Source organism: Anser anser (assembly GCF_964211835.1).
Source record: "Anser anser genome assembly, chromosome: 27".
Lineage (NCBI taxonomy): Eukaryota > Metazoa > Chordata > Aves > Anseriformes > Anatidae > Anser > Anser anser.
This window is the reverse complement of record NC_139748.1, coordinates 6,496,712-6,513,798: the sequence shown is the minus strand read 5'-3', so window position 1 is coordinate 6,513,798 and position 17,087 is coordinate 6,496,712. Positions and strand designations below refer to the sequence as shown.

Sequence of the window (17,087 nt, the reverse complement as noted above, 5' to 3'; positions counted from 1 at the left end):
AGTGCATCAGAGGAATGAGAGAGGAAGGAATCTGAAAGGAGCCAGATAGGGGTGTAGTCATAACACACGCAAATTAAGACACTAATAGTGGAGAAACCAGATCCGTCAAACCTACTACATCTGTAAGATTTGAGACAGTTATAAAAAAAATTGCCAATTTTGAACGTTAACAGGAGTTTAAGCAAGCTCCAGTGCAATGGAAAGGCAATGCGTGAGTCAAACAGAGGCAGAAAAAGTAAATTGAAATAATTAAGGCCTTTCTCTAGAATATAGTGTTTATATGTTAGTGTCCTTACCTCTGGTATCCTGATGAAATACTTAGATTTTTACTAGTGTTTTAGTCTTTGTTGTACTTTGATATTTAACACAAACGTGTACAGCACTCAAGCACTGCAGCTATTTACCAGTAAAAGCACTAACCCAGCTGTACGTTACTCATGATGATTCATGGCATTATACCTCGTTGTGCTATCATGCTTCTTCACAGAAGTACAAGCAGGTCAATTAAATTCAGGCACACAGGTTAAACATTAATGCAACATCCTGTCATTGCAACAGTCAAAGACAAGGTATTCCCCTTTGCATCCTCGGATCTCATTTCTCTGACTACATCCCAACAGATCAAGCACTGGGAATGCATTCTGCCTGGTCTCACTTCCTGGATTTCGGTCCCTGCTTTGACTTATCTCATTCTGGAATGTGGTATCGCCAGCCTTGCATCCTCCTAACGAATGAAAATGCAATTCAGTCAAAAGGGTGCTAAAAAGTAAAAGGTACCTGCCACGTTCCCCTTGCACAGCTACCTCTTCGCAGGTTAGAGCTCTGCCTCCACAGAGAACACATTTCTACCAAGAGCCCAACCAAGTGACAGTGACAATCAGAAAAAAGGGGGCAGTGCAGTGTAGTGGTAATATACACAGGCTGGCCATGAGCTAAAAGGCTTTGAGACTTAAAGGGAGCTCTTGACCAACTTAAAAACATGTTCCATTTGTTTAAGTGATCATAAACAAAGACTGACTAAGGATTCTTAATCTCTCCTCTCAGATTTAACTACTGCCACCAAGAAAACAAAATGAAAACAAAATGAAAACACACATTTCATTTTCTATTTACATGCCTCTTCCTACAGCAGTTTCCTAGAGCTTTTGTTTACGTGGTGGCAGGAAGAACAGGGCTGGGGCACTGACCGAGCTGCACACCTAGCCACAGAGTGTTTGTGCTGATGTACGGAGGGATACGCGCAGGTCGGCAGAGCCACCTCCTCCAGCAACGGGGCGGCTCTGGTCCGAGCGAGGTGCGCACGAACCTCGTGCCTTAAGCTGCGGCTCCTCCATGAGATCTGCCACCGTGTCACCTTATCACCTAATACACGTGACACGGGCTTTGCTGCAGTCCGAGGGACTTACCTGTGTTCTGTATCCTCCATGTTTTTGTAAACTGGGTGTCAGGAGGGATGGACTCCCCTTCCCCGATGGTGACATCTTCAACAAAGGACATGGAGGGTACGTTGATATTTGGGCTCTCAAAGTCATAATAGGCTCCGATGGCGGCTTGTAGGTTCCTAGAAAGCAAAAAGCAGATTACAGCCTTAAGTACGCGGGTGGGCCAGCTCCTTTTCAGAGGTTCACGTAGGTCAGCCTGAACAGTAAAAATATTATCCCGATTAGATGAACTCTGCTGCCCACATTTTCCTAAAACCTCCACCTTTATCACACGTGGATTCTGCAAGATAACGGAGCTCAAAATATAGCTTTTTACCTTCCATGGACACTATGTTGGATCACTTTGCTGCTTCTTATTTTCACTGGAAACCTGGGAACTCAGTCTTTTAGGCCTCCACCCTATGGAACTCGACAATAACTTGGAGGGACAGTGGGGTGAGTGCTGGGCAGCGGCGTGTGAACAGCTCTTCTTTATACCCGCCTTGTTTCCGTAGCTAATTTCAAGAGGATTCAACTTCTTCATTTTATTTTGGCACGAAAGATCCAGAGGAGCATCAGATGAGCAAAACACACAGCACACATGATAACTCTGAAGGCTGAAGGGCACCACCAACCACGGACAGCAATTCAAGCCCTGCTGCTTGTGAAACGCAGTCACACGAGCCACGAGCACTCCCCGACTACTTATTAATCATTAGGTGCCTGCTCAGTTCTGGATCGTCACAGCTCAAAGGAACTTACAAACCGTCCAGGACGAACAAACATTCCTACCGATTCCAAACAAATGGCACTGGAAGGCTGTGATGTATTACGGACATCCAGCAAGCCACAAGTGCTATTGATTCACGGTCACGGCGTAGCTGAAAACTCGCAGGGTAATTAATTTGAGAAGAGGAGCAGTCAAACAGGAAGAGGATTCACGAGGCTGAGCTGCCATTCCACGACATACTATTATGTTATTATGTAAGTGTTGTGGCAAATCATCTAATTCCTCTGTTTACGCATGGCTGCGGGGTTGTGGCCCTCATTTACATGTGGTGAGTAGGTGCTGTGAGAATGGGATGAGTAAAATCGCACCGAAAGCACTGGGCATAACAGCTGCTATTTATTCGTGATTACACAAAGCTATTTTGCTTTTTTTAAGCAAGACAAAGAAAAAAAAATCCTTCGAGAACCAGGAATCGCCACCTAGAGCAGAAGCCCTGCAGAAGGGCGGTCAGAAGCTGCGCGGCGTGGTACGGTGATTTATCGAGGGTAAGCATTGTTTGGTGGGGTGTCATGTGTCTAACCCAGAGCCAGAAAGCCAAGGTGAAAGCGGGAGAAACATTTGCAGCATGACCCTGAGAAAGAGCAAACAGAGGGCTCCGGGGGCTGCTTGCCAGCTGGAAAGGGACTCGAAACGGTGAGCAAAGAAACTGCCTCCTGTTCGATTCCTACAGCGCTCAAGGGAAAAAAAAAATAAATCAGACATTGTGTAAAACCAAAACCGCCCGGGAGAGAAGCGGCACTGATTTCCCCTTACACAGGGGACCCCAAAGCAACAGCTAACGGCACCGGAGCTTGGGTCAGAGGAGGGCAGTTGTAGATCTGAGCGCCACCCGTGCCGGGGGGACACCTGAACGACAGATGCACCAGTCCCCCGAGCCACCGGGACGCCAGAAGACGATGACGCCGTGCTGGCTGACATCCTGACATCTCCCAGAGCTCAGCCAAGGCACGAGGCGGCACCGGAGGGGCGCTCTGCCCGGCACGGCAAACCCTACAAACCCACACCAGGGCTTTTGCTGCTAACACACCAACGGGCTTGGGCGCAACGGGGCAACAGACGAGCCTCCCTGCAGGACTCCCACATTCAGAGCACTGAATTTCGGACCAGAAGCCATTATTCGGCTCGAGACGTTTTCTACCTCGGAGCGTCGGGGCTATATTTAATACAGGCAGCTCGGGCGAACGCTGCAGGAAGGGTGCGTGTCACGTTAGCCAATAACCGGAGACAAATGCTCAGTTTTACGTCACCAGCCGCCTGTTGCTTATACACGGCACGAGATTTACATAACTTGCAGCAGGGCCGTGCCAAGAGCCTCCTGCTCGCCCAACCAGCTAACGCTACGAGCTGGAGCTCGGTTTTCATGACAATTTCCTCCTGTGTTACAGCGATCCGAGGCAAAAGGCATTGTGAGAGCTACAAAAGACAGCGACACAGCTCTTTCTCTCCCTAATCCACTACTACACAAACCCATTTTCCGACGTCCTGCACCGTCCTTGCGTGCTACGATTCTGGGATCGGGAGTAACGATGTTTTATTGGCATTAAGAAAGAAAACAGCAGTTCCACGGGGGAAACGTCTTCTGTAATTCTCTGCAAGGCAGCCTGCGCTGTTTTGTGTTTGCTTGGCTGGAAACCCGCTCCAAAAGGTAGTGGGCTATTTGTGCACACAGGCTGCCTGCCAGCTCCCTTCCCCTCCCTGGGTCATATTTCATTGCTTGCTTTGCCATTGGGAAACGGCTCCAGCCCTCTGCAGCCTTTAGTTAAAAACTAACCAAGGAAAAGCACGTGGCCAAAAAAAAAAAAACCAACAGATTTGCCACCTTTCTGCCATCGGGCATCCCAAAGCCACCTTCCTGCCCCCGTCCTGGTCACCGCCGCAGGTTTTGGTCGGGGTCAGCACCCGCGCGTGCTTTGATACCCCCCCCGGCCTTCCCCCTAGAGAATTAAAAGGAAGCTTCCAGAAACCAAAGAGAAATTGAAAGTAGCAAGAGCCAAAGTCAGGATGACAAAGCAAATCCGCCCCACGCTGGAGTCCTTTGACACAGCCGACCCGAGGAGATAGGCGCCGGGCGGCTGCAGGAGATCCCCGCGGCGGCGCTCACGCTGCGGTCACGCTCCCCGCTTACACAACAGGCACAAGGCAGCAGAGCCCGGCCGCCTTCGGCTCGGCTCTTCCCAAGGGATGTTCCCAAGGGACGCTGCCCCTCGCTCCCTACCCCCAGGCAGGGCCGGGTGCGAAGGCAGCCCCGGGTATGGGGGTGAGGGCAGCCCCCCGCTCGGGGCAGCGGGTACCGCCTGCGGAGGGTCGCGGCAAGCCGCAGCCCGGCGATTTGCACCGTGGGGACCGAGCACAAGTGCCCCCCGCCTCCTTCCTTCCACTAAACACACACACAACAGCAGATTTTAATAAGGAGAGGCGAGCACCTTTCCTTATGCCGGTATTAAGACCCTGAAATTCGTCTGCGTGCACCTACTGCTGTTATTATTGTGTCCGTACCCTCGTGCCCAGATGGAAGTGCAGGCACCCGGGGACAGGACCGCGGAGCCAGGCCCCCGAGAGGAAGGGGTTATCAGCTGCAGGCTCCTCTTGCGCGCCCGCGCCTGCCTCGTCTCCCTCCGAGGTGCGACACGCACCGCGCTGCCCCTCCGCATGAGATAAATTCCTATTATAAACCAGCTCTCAAGCTGTAAGATGAGCACGCCAAGCCCAGCCGGTGTAATTTACGTGACTGATCTATCCTAATTACAGGGACAGCCGTGCTTCTGCCTCTGTCTCAGGACAGCCCTCCAGGTGCCAGGCCCTCCGTGCCGAAATGAAGCAATTTTCCCCTGTTCAGGGCAGCAGCAGCGCGGAGCTCTGCCGTCCTCCCGGAGCAGGGCCCACGGGATCCGGGCTCCCCACGAAGTCACCGCAGCCACGTCCGATTCGGGTCCAAAAAGGTTTTGGAGAGGGAGGGCAGAAGGCGGCAAATAAAGGTTACGGCTGCGTGTACCAGACCCATTCTAACCACGGGGATCCCGCTCCTTCCTCTCCAAAGGCACCCCGACTTACCTACCCAGTGTTTTCCCAGCGAACTACTGCCCCCAGAAGCGGAGAAAGTGTCCCTTTCCAAGTCCATTCCTCCGCTCTGCCGCTTTGTTTCAAGCCTCGGGAGCTAAATTACAACAGCGAAGTTAAAACCTCCTCTGCTAATAGCTCTGGAGATGTCCCTTAACAACTCTTAAGTGTTTGCAAAGAGGTGGTTTATCTTGAGCTGGTTCTTTCCCTTCCCGGCTTTTTTTTTCCAGACAGCCTTTTGTTATGTTAAACCAATATATTTAGACAGTAATTACTCCCAATTAACTAGGTCACCGTGCAGTGTTCACAAATAAAAGAAGCTCTACCCAATCGATTCACAAAGCCCAGCCCTGGTGCACACAAGCAGCAGCACCCGGGCAACTGGCCGTGTCTCGGTGGTGGTGTGGTGCTGTAAAATCGAGTTCTTGGGTACAAGAATGAAGAAACCGAGGTACTGAGGCTTACTCACCCCTGCCTTCTGCAGAAAGCACAGCACATGCACAGCACCTCGTCCTCCTGTTACCAAGAAAAGGCTCAGCTCTTGCCACACATCGCCGCCGTGCCTCCGTGGGCGTCTTGGGAGGGAACAAGCAGGTCGCTGCAGCACACAGGGCAAGGGATGGCAGGAGTCCTGCCAAACACGCTCGGAACAGGTAGAGAAAGTGAGCTGGAAGAATCCCGCACCATCCGGTGCCCATAACCTCCTGCGCCTCTCCCACAGGACACGTGCATCGCGTTTTGGTTTTATTTTCCATCCAGCAGCTTCAAGTTCTGAACTACGGGGAAAAATCCCGTCCAGCCCGCAGGCTGCCTCTCTGGAGGCCTTCACGACACGGGAATTCCACTCTTAAGTGCCACTTCCAGCAGAAAGCGACAACTTGACAATTAAAATTTCAACTGTTACAGGAACCTACAAGTTTTCATTTCTTATAAAATTCTTTGATGACTCCAAATTACAACAAGGCAGCCCCTTCAGCTCAGAATGCAGCGGGCAGTTTGTTCCTATCAGCTCCTGCCCTCTCCTACCACCTCTTAGGATCTAACGGGTGAGAGCTCCCAGCAGCGACTCTCCTGAGCTGCCAGGAAAAACAAAGGCAATCAAATCGGTGCAATGCCTTCGACTCTGAATTTCATGCAGGATGCAGCCCTGGTATCATGCAAGGACAGCGAGCTGAGGACAACGGTTAAGTCAAGTAGAAAGCACTCTGACAAATGGACTCTGTCACTGCGCTGTGCAGAGCCATGTGCTGAAGCGAGTGCCAGGCTGTGTTTCTCTCCCTCGCAGGGGCTGAGGACAGAAGCACCCCACGCGTGGCGTCCATGCGTGGCGCGTCCTCAGCACCCACAGGCAGCTCTTGGCACGGGAACCACAGCTCCGGTGCCGCCCTCCTGAAAGATGCAGTGCAAAAAGCTAAGCAGTGACACGGGGCTGAATACTTACTGCTTTCTGGGCAGCGCTTTGTGCTCCTTCCACGACTGAATTCTCACCCTTCACGGGTCCTTCCTGCCCCCCAAAGCAATAGGTAGCCGGGCACCCCGGCACCCCACAAGGCACCCTTCGCTAAAAACAAAGGCGTGCAAGAGAAATAGCGCAGCAGCTGGGTAACTTCTCCCTCCTAAATAACGGGACAGCTCCGCGTGATACAGGTGGGAGAGACTCAAAACGCCTGAGGAGCACATCCCGGTGAGGCAAGCCTCGGTCCCCTCCTTTCATCTCGGCACCCAGCATCCCCTTTGGATTTGATTTCCTCAGCTGCTGGGGAATTGGACTGATAGCACTCCGGGTTAGGCCACCCCGAACAGCTACTTACTGCTCCTGAAGTGGGAGGCACCTCGAAGCATCAGCAGAAGCTCGGGGGAGAGACTCGACACCGCAGGGAAGCGCTTTTACCTGGAGCTGAATTCAAACATTTTCAGTGGAGACGACACAGGGCAATTAAGTGGAAGGGCTCTCAAGACATTTTGAAGGACTGGAAATTTTAATCAGCGAGTAGCTTTCAATAAACACCGCTCCTGAAAGCCAAATGTGCGCGTCAGTTACCTTCAGAGCTGACCTCTTACACTAAACACGAGGCTGGGAAATTACCCCGCGAGGCTTTGGGGATCCAAAAGGACCACGGAGAGAAGCTGAAAGCTTTCAGCTCAACTTACACGGCTTAAGAGAGAGGGGGAAAAAGCTGGCTAATTTGAAGCTCCTGCATTTCCTTACACGAAGCCACAGAAAAACCTGATGGTTTCAGCTGAGAGCAGCCAGTTCCAAAATACAAGGGGGATGTTCCTGACCTGCAGTGATTGAACGTAGTGTTGCTCTCCGTCCAGGGGCAGCACAGGGGTAGCAAGGGAGAAGACACTGAAGATGCACACAGTTTTCAGGACACCCCACTCCACCAAAAGTCGCTTTAACAGGCTTTCAGATGCACACAAACGGGCACAAAGGCACCGTAACGCCCACCACGGTCCCGGCTGAGCGCTCGCTGCGCCCTGCAGCAAGAGGCGGCAGAACCAAGGCTGCGAGGCCGCCGTGAGCCCCAGACCCCAGCAGCTGAACCCTCCGAAAGCAGGCGGCCAGGAGCTCGAAGCCTGGGCCGAAACGTTTTGTGGCTGTCCCAGCAGGAGCTGCTCCCTACCTGCTGCCCCCGGACACAGGCACCAGCTCGTCCCAGCGGGGAGCCAGCGCGCTGCCGGCACGCAGCAGGTTCCCCGAGCGCTAACTCCTCGGCACAAACCGTGTCGCCGATCTATAATTGTCTGCGTTCGAGTAATGGGGGGGATTAAAGCTACAGAAACTGTCTGAGAACAAGTTCGGGCACGCTGGGCAGCCCAGCCGGACTAAAATTATATCGCACCCAACTCCCGCTGCTGCAGCCGTCTGTCTGCTTGCAGCTCCGCTCCACGCGCACCCGCCCCGGACGGGTCTGTAACGTGGACACGGCACAGTTGTAACACTCTGCAGTTAAAAACGCAATGTGTCTGAAGTCTACCTTTCGTGCAGATCGCTCAGGTCAAATATTTACAGATTCACAGATTTTTCTAGGTTGGAAGAGACCTCAAGATCATCGAGTCCAACCTCCGACCTAACACTAAGTACTCCACTAAACCATATCCCCAAGCTCTACATCTAAACGTCTTTTAAAGACCTCCAGGGATGGTGACTCCACCACCTCCCTGGGCAGCCCGTTCCAATGCTTAATAACCCTTTCGGTAAAGAAGTACTTCCTAACATCCAACCTAAAACTCCCCTGTCGCAACTTTAGCCCATTCCCCCTCGTCCTGTCACCAGGCACGTGGGAGAATAGACCAACCCCCACCTCTCTACAGCCTCCTTTCAGGTAACTGTAGAGAGCGATGAGGTCGCCCCTGAGCCTCCTCTTCTCCAGGCTGAACAAGCCCAGCTCCCTCAGCCGCTCCTCGTAAGACTTGTTCTCCAGACCCCTCACCAGCTTGGTCGCCCTTCTCTGGACTCGCTCGAGCACGTCCATGTCCTTCCTGTAGCGAGGGGCCCAAAACTGAACACAGTACTCGAGGTGCGGCCTCACCAGAGCCGAGTACAGGGGCACAATCACTTCCCTCGACCTGCTGGCCACACTGCTTCTTATACAGGCCAGGATGCCGTTGGCCTTCTTGGCCACCTGGGCACACTGCTGGCTCATATTCAGCCGACTATCCACCAATACTCCCAGGTCCTTCTCGGCCAGGCAGCTTTCCAGCCACTCATCTCCCAGCCTGTAGCTCTGCTTGGGGTTGTTGCAGCCCAGGTGCAGGACCCGGCACTTGGCCTTGTTGAACTTCATGCAGTTGACCTCAGCCCATCGCTCCAGCCTATGCAGATCCTCCTGCAGAGCCTTCCTGCCCTCGAGCAGATCGACACACGCACTTAGCTTGGTGTCATCTGCAAACTTACTGAGGGTGCACTGGACGCCCTCATCCAGATCATCAATAAAGATATTAAAGAGGACCGGCCCCAGTACCGAGCCCTGGGGGACTCCACTAGTGACCGGCCTCCAGCCAGATTTGACTCCATTCACCACAACTCTCTGGGCCCGGCCATCCAGCCAGTTTCTAACCCAGCGAAGCGTACGCCAGTCCAAGCCCCGAGCAGCCAGTTTCTTGAGGAGAATGTTGTGGGGAACGGTGTCAAAAGCCTTACTGAGGTCAAGGTAGACCACGTCCACAGCCTTTTGAGCTTTTTTGGAGATGAGTTGTGCTTTTTTTTAACGCTCTAAATAAAAGCTGTCCAAGAAAACGTTTTTCAGCTGATTAATTCTCTGATTTTCTTATTTGTAGTGACGTCAGGGGACAGCCGCGTGCAGAGATCCAAGTCTACAACAGCTCACACGTACTAAGAATACATCCACGACGCTTCAAGCCACCGCAATGAATTAAGCAGTTAAAAACTATTTTCTGCTCCCCAGACAGGGTACGAAGGAGCCTACGCAGGCACCGCTGAGCGGCAGCCACGGGATTGCCAGCCTGCCCCGATTCTCCCCACCGCCCGCTATCTCCTCCCCGCCAGATGCTGGACCAGCTCCGAGTTCACCCAAAGAAGTTTCCAGGGAAGACAAAATTGATTTCAAAGCCCGGTTTGTCCCAGGTTTGTCTCCTCCAGGACACAAGGGCTGGAGATTCCCCCCACCGCCCGCTCAGAACCGAAGGAGCATCAACGCTGGGCTTGTGATTTGCGAAAGCAGCGCTGGGAAAGCTTCCCTCAGATTTACGGTGATGTGGATAAGCAAAAGGGAAGTCACGGGAGCCCCACGGACCGAGACAAAGAGCAGACAGACACGGACAGCAGGGACCCTGACCCCTCCTAAAGCAAAGCAGACACCACAACTCCCCCCACTTACAGTGGCACAGCAATATTTGGTGTCAAATCCAACAATTCTAATACGAACGGGGAACGAGGGTTTACATTCATTGTTTTGGGAGAAAAATCCTACCGCTTGTTTTATATCCTGCCTTCCCTTCGACTTCACAAGCGGAGGAAGAGAGGAAAACTCAGCAAACGCAGCCAGACACAACATCTCTCATCGGATGGAGCTCTCTGATAGCGGCTGATTAGTTTACTGGACATCAGCAGAAACACTGCCTTCAAACGGCAGAGGAAATGAAATTAATTTGTTCGTGCTTCGTTCACGATCTGCAAATAAAAGCTACAATGGAGATCTCGATGCCAGCAGCAGATGTTTGCCCCCGCAACCGGCGCACAACAAAACCAAACCTGGCAGCACGTTAGGTCTGTAACCAGAAGCGTTTGATCAGCAATACCAGAGCTGCTCCTAACTATTTGCATCTAAAAAAATGCTATAAAGCAGTGTTTTGATTTGAGAGATCAATTGCATTCTTCGGGGGTGCCGGTGTTTAACGGAGAGCTGGAATAAAACCGCAGGTGTTTTAATGCCGTCGGCTGCACGAAGCTCTCTACCAGACCGAAGGCGCAGCGCCGTACCGAGATCAATAAACCGGCTTTTGGTATCGCCTCATGATCAAAGGTTGGCTGGCGCAGGGGCAGACGCAGCTAAGGCCACGCATTCCACCTCGGCATTCATATCCCGAGAGGTAATGCCTAAAAACTTGGATGCGTCTGACTTGGCACGGCCTCACGTCTGCCCTCTGCGCCCGCCGGTTCCACAGGAGCACAACGCAGGGCCCTCGGAGGGCCGGAGTTGAAGATTTACCAGGGGACGGCTCCGTACGTTGCACCAGCGAACCCTTCACGCACAGCGAGCGGGAGAAGGCTGGGAGGAGGCGACGAGCGGCCACGCACCGCCACCAGCCCTGGTGCCCGAGCTGGAGCACTTCGAGCCCAAGTCCTTCCCAACACCAAACTGGAGGTCTTCTACAGAAAAGCGGTCAAAAAAAGCCTGTTAACAGAGGACAGCTGAATGCTTTTTTTGTCTCGTGAACACCTCCGAGGTCTGGAAACGCAGCCCAGGAGCACGAGGGGCTCCTCGTCGTGGGAGCTGCATCGCCTGCGTGCCGCCTGCTGCCTGCGGCCCTGACGGCTCCCCCGGGTGCACCGCGGGGTATTTCTCCGAGCGGTGCCCACGCTCCACCACTAACATCACCTGCCAACGCACGCGTCCATCCCCGGAGCTGAGTTTTCCCGAGTGGCATCCCGCCACCCTTGCGAGGACGCGGGAATCGAGCGGAGACCCCAAGTCAGGACGGGAGGAGCACGAAACCCTCCCAGCTGCACCAAGCACATCCACTCGACAGAAAGCATTTCGACAGCCCACCGGAGGGGCAAACCCCATCTGTTTACACGGCGATTTTAAGATCCAATATTCTGCCTTCCCTCCACGATCAATAAAACTCACACCCAAACGCTAGGTAAACCACCGCGACGCCAGACAAATTCACGTTGCTGATGTGAGAATCGCCGCCGGCAGCTGATCCCCTCCTCACCTCAGCTCCCCTCACTCCTACAGGAACACCCCGCAGCCGTACAGCAACGCTACGGCGGATTCCTCTAGTATTTTCAGAGATAAAGTAACCTATAATTATTTTCATGGAAAACTCTCTGGAGTACTGGCGAAACCAGGTCAGAGCTACAAATTCTTCTGAGCGTACTAAAAAAGAAAGCCTCCAGAAGAGATCTGACCGCCTTACAAAAAAAAGACCTTAAACACCTTTTTTTTTTTCCCCCCCGCCAGATAGATCAAAAAAGTCTTGGGTTCACAGCAATAAAGCGCTGTTTTTCCCTTTTTAAACGCAATGGACACCATCGTTATCTGACGCGTTACAATTAAATACCAGCATCACACCTACCAGATCAACAGAACCCAGCTAAACAAAAGTGAAAAAAGCACGTAAACAAACATGAGACGGGAATTACTGAAATGTGCCAGCATTAAATCAATCTTCCGAGGTAGGATCCCCTCGCAGCCACCTGCGTTGACGCAGGGGCTGAACCCCAGCACCGGCAGCTGCCCCAAACCCAGCTACACAGAACCGAAGGGGCTCACGTCTTCCCCTGCCACCCCTCAACCCTGAAATTTGGTGCAATTTCCAGCGAATAAAGTTTCCTCTTCCTTGTCCCAACACCATTTCCCCATCAGCCTGGGAAGAGTCCCAGGACTTCGACGCGAGGGGCCTTACCGGAGTGTGTAAGGAAAGCAAACAAGACGCGCGTTCCGGGCAAAGTTTCCCTGCTGTTTACGTTCACGCTGCTCCTTACTGCTGACGGCCAGTCGGGGTATCGCAAAATTTGCTTTCTGGGTGTTTTCTGATCGTGCCCCGGTCCCACCGACCCCTGCTCCCGCGTCAGGGCCGCCGCGGGCAGAGCCCGGCGCAGATTCGTTCCGCGCTGACCTAACCGACCCCGGATTTTAAGAAATAAATGAACGCAAAGGCTTTCCGAAAGGGGTTTGGGATGCAGTCGGATGAGACTACGGAGCCTGGACAAGCTCGGACACATCCCCAGGCACCCGGCACGCCAGCAGCCAGCGCCTGGAACCGCAGCAGCCCCCAAAAGCCCTCCTGGGACCCCCCCCCCAAAGCACCCGGAGGGGAGGGAGCCACAGCGCAGGGACCCGGTTATCGGAGGTGGGGTTGATCCCAGGCACCACGGCAGCAAAACGCCCCGCGACTCGGCTGCGGTTCTCCTCCCGAGGAGGAAATATTTTGGGGCCTCGACATCTTTTGGAGCTCGCTCCTGGTTTTAGGCCAAGAGCTCAACCTCTCGGCCGACCTCTGGGCCCTTTAATAACCCCAAAAAACCACCGAGGGACGAGGCCCTGAAGCGGCAGCAGCACTCCCCGAAGGGCCCGGGCAGCAGGAAGCTGGGCTGGAGCAGGTCGGAACCCCCGGTGCAATTCACGGGAGGCCCAGCTCTAGGAAAGCGTTTAAATAACAGGGGAAAAGACAACTGCGAGCGTTTAACCTGTCTTACCTGAAGATCAAAGACCGGCCTCAGAAACTCAGGATGCGTGTGTTCCACCTGCAGCACCTCTGCCGTGGTGCTAACGAAAGCAGCTGGCAGCTTCCCGAGCGCTGCCCCAGCCCGTGAAATACTTGGAAAGCACACCGAGCGGCTCCGGGTCAGCCGGAGGTACCGACAGACCTGAAGGCTACCCGCAGTTCGTATTTCTTCACGATCAACAGATTCTCTTCTGCAAGTTACCCGAAAAAGCTGTTTTCAAACAATTCACCTCTCCCAGAAGCGGAGATTCAGACAGTTCCTAATGATAGCCCTGGAAACGTGCGTTCAAAGCCCGGCTCAGCTCGCTTGCCTCGCTATCTCAAAGGCCTAGAACAAGGAAGTAGCTCCAGGTCCGGCGACTACATCATTATCATCAAAGAGCCGCCTGCTGCACTCGTGAAAAAAAGTTCTTAATTAACCCGTACGAGCGTATCTGAGGAGCACTCGGGGCGCCGCACGAGCGCAGGTCTCAGCCCTGCCGCGAGCAGCCATCGATCCTGGCACGGAGAGGGAGGAGATCGCCTCCCAGGAGGAGCACCCGACCTTTACCAGCAGGAGAAGCGACTCGGCAGTCTCACCCAGAGGGGTTATTCGCAGGGTAGGATGGTGACGGAAGATCCGGGCCCTAATTCCAGGGCGAGGAATCAGTCCCCGTGTGGCGGCGGTGCCTGCCACCACCTCGGGTGGCAGCCTGGAGGTGCACGGCGCCCTTCAGCACGACAAAGGGAAGGCACTGCCAGGAGAGGAAAAACGTGGCCGAGGCTTTTTATAACGACAGGGAGCGCTCAGGCCGGTAGCCCAAGGAGGTGGGAGCTGGAGAACGGGGCAGGAAGAGAACGGAACCGTAAGCTGTAGGGTGACAGGCACAGAGGACGGGCGGTCCCACAGGGCGGCACCGAAGCATCCCAGCAAGAACACCCAAAGAGGGCTGGCAGCACCCTCGGCTGTGCCCGGGCTGCTGAAAGGCAAAACCCCGCCGGGCTTTCATCAGCCCACCTCGGGAGCAACCACACCGCAGCCTGCGCTGATTTTCACGGAGCGTCGTACGCATTCCCCCACGTTGTCACATTTCCTTTTATGCACCCTCCCACCCATCCAGCACGGCTTATGAACACCGAAAAAAAAACAAACCACTAAAAGTTTATTGCGTTCCCAGAGCTTAGCCACTGAAGTTGTGAGTTCCTCGTGAATTAGAGTTCCTTTGATCACTTCAGATTTTTGACTGTAACTAAAAAGATAAAAAAATAGTTCTAAGATTGTATTTAAGAAACTGATACTGCAAAAGAAAGTAAATATTCCTGAAAAAGAGAGCTTCAACACCAACGAGGAACGTGACGGTTACACACAGCCACCTCACTAGGAGCTCCCAGGTCCTTCACGGGGCTCTCCTGAGGTTTCTGCTCTCCCACGGAACATCACAGGAAAAAAAAAAAAAACACCAAAACCCCCCAGCGTTACCTTGCAAAGCAGAACGTCTAGCACAGGTGCTTTTATTCCTGTTATCACCAAAACACAAAGGAGGCGGGAAAGCTTTTTCTGCTGTGACACTTCCCCAACGCAAACCCCTGCACACTAACGAGACTCTTTTGCATTTATCAGCCTGCAACGCACACGGCGTTATTTGCTGTTCCCTCGCTCCCTCTGCAGCTGCACGTTCGCCATCAGAGCTCCCTACAGGTCCGCAGGAAGAGGGAAGGAAGGAGGTTACGAAGTTGTCTCGTTACTATTGATTAGTTCGACAGTTCCCCGAAAGTTTTTTTTTTTCCTCCCCCAACTGTTGATATCAAGGGCTTCAACTCGGATTTCAAGCTTCAAACCCGAGGTTTCCTGGATTCGATGGAATATAGTTAAAAAAACGTACGGACAATTTAGGTAAGTAACTGCTGTTGTGTCTGAAGCACGGCGCTCGGCTCTCCTGCATCCTCAGCGTGAACACACCGCGAGGCTCCTGCTTCGGTCATCCTGGCACAGCCCAGCCGGGATGGTTTTAAGGTCGCAGGTGGCAACAAGGAGCAGCAATTTCACACCACCCCTTCACCCCTGCGCTCCCCACACCCTCCTACTTTCCGTTTTCCACCGTTAAATCGCATCTTCCCCACATTTTTTTCCCCTCGAGTTGCGGCTTCCCTGACTACCTGTGCTCCTGCTTTTAACCCAGGAGAGCACCGAGGAGCTTTCACAACCTCCAAACACCCCAAAAAGCGAAGTTTTTGAGAGCCGCCCAGCTCGCGAGCAGACGTTACATCTTCACCAAACGCCCAGGCAACTTTCCCGGGGAGGCCAAGACTTTCTGCCCCAATTTTCCTGGGGCCAACAGGCGCCACGGCCCAGCCCTGCCTCCGCCGAGGCCGCTCGCCCTCCGTCCCCTCGGAGGAGGAGCGGTGCCAGGAGCTGGTCACTGGTTAACAGCCCGCAGCCCTTTGACCCAGGGGCTCTCGGGGCTGCCAATGCCAGCGGCACCGGGCAGGGGGGGAGCGGGGAGGCCGAACGCCGAGCCCCGGCCTCGGAGAAATCCTCCCGGGGGGCTCCCTGCCCTGCCAGCCTCCACCCCGGGGCCTACGGCAGGCACCGGCCTCCCGCCGCCGGGCACGACGCCCTCTTGGAGGGGACTCGGGGCGGCCTCCCCCAGCCCCTCTGTGGCCTCCCCGGGCCTCCTCCAGGCCCCTGCAGCCTCCCCTAGACCCCCCCCCCAGGCCCGACGCCCCCTCAGGCAGCTCGGGGCGGCCTCCTCCGTCCCGGCGGCCTCCCCCGGTCCCCTTGCGGCCTCCCCTTGCCCAGAGCTCTCCCCCAACCCCCTGCAGCCTCCCCCAGCTCGGCAGCCTCCCCCCGGCCCCGCAGCTTTCCACGGCCCCCCTGGAGCCACCCCCGGTTTCCTTGTGGCCTCCAGCGGCCTCACAACCTCCCCTCGGCCTCCCTCCGGTCCCCAAAGCCTCCCCGGGCCGCCCTACGGCCTCCCCAGGCCGTGCAGCCTCCCCCGGGTCCCTCTCCAGGCCCTGGGGCCTCCCCCAACCCCACAGCCTCCCTCCAACCCGGCGGCCTCCCCACGGCCTCCGCGGGCCTCCCCCGACCCCACAGCCTCCCCCCGAGCCCGGCGGCCTCCCCACGGTCCCAAGGGGCCTCCCCCAACCCCGCAGCCTCCCCCGAGCCCGCAGCCTCTCAGCCTCCCCCCGGGGCTCTCCGTAGCCTCCCCCCCCCCCCCCGGCCCTCACCAGTTGGTCATGTCGAGGAAGAAGGCGCAGCCGGCGGGGCTGAGCTGGAAGCCGAGCAGCCGCTGGAACTCGCCGATGAGCACGTCCTTGTCGGTGGTGCCCAGGCAGCTGAACTTCTGCATCAGCTCCGCGTCCAGGTCCACGTCCATGCCCTCCATGGCTCCTCCGCCGCCTCCACCGCCACCCCCCCCGGGGCTGCTGCTGCTGCTGCTGCCGCCGCTCGTCCGGGTTCCCCCCCCCCCAGGCTACCGGGGCCGCTCCCGGGGCCGCCGCCGCCGCCGCTCAGCGCCGCATGGGGGCGATTGGAGGGGGGGTGGGGGGGGGTGAGGGTGAGGGGAGGGGGGGTGTGAGGGCACGGCGGGGGGCGGGCGGGCGGCAGGGGAGGGGGGCGCGGGCGTCGGCGTGGGCACCGCGCAGGCGCCGCCCCGCCCCGCGCGCCTTGTGACGCCGCGGGCCGGGCGCGGAGGGGAATCAGGCATTTGCATAACGCGGCGCGCGCGCCGCCTGACGCCGATTTCCCCCCCCCCCCCCCGTCTGCGAATGGGAGCCGAGGGATTTGCATGCGCCCCGCCGCGCGCGCGCGCGCTGCCATATATGGGAGGTGGCGCGGGGAGGAGATCGCGCGTGTTTATGGATGCAAATCGGTCACGTGACGCGGAGGGGGGTGCTGGGGCGTAGCGAGGCGCAAG

The 17,087-nt window shown here is 55.5% G+C and overlaps 1 protein-coding gene across 2 annotated transcripts in view; it reads right to left on the bottom strand.

Annotated features, from left to right (window-relative positions):
* Nucleotides 1-16,858, bottom strand: part of ILRUN (inflammation and lipid regulator with UBA-like and NBR1-like domains) — a 31,821-nt gene extending 14,963 nt beyond the window's left edge. The window contains exons 1-2 of one of the 2 annotated variants that reach the window (XM_083812133.1): nucleotides 16,399-16,858; nucleotides 1,407-1,561 (exon numbers count right to left, since the gene is read on the bottom strand). In XM_083812133.1, coding sequence (XP_083668259.1) covers nucleotides 1,407-1,561; nucleotides 16,399-16,556 — 313 coding nt within the window. In that variant the 5' untranslated portion in view covers nucleotides 16,557-16,858. Of the gene's footprint in view, nucleotides 1-1,406; nucleotides 1,562-5,737; nucleotides 5,782-16,398 lie in introns of those variants that run through there. The other variant, XM_083812134.1, reaches the window with a different exon arrangement.
* Nucleotides 16,859-17,087: the final 229 nt, after the last annotated feature.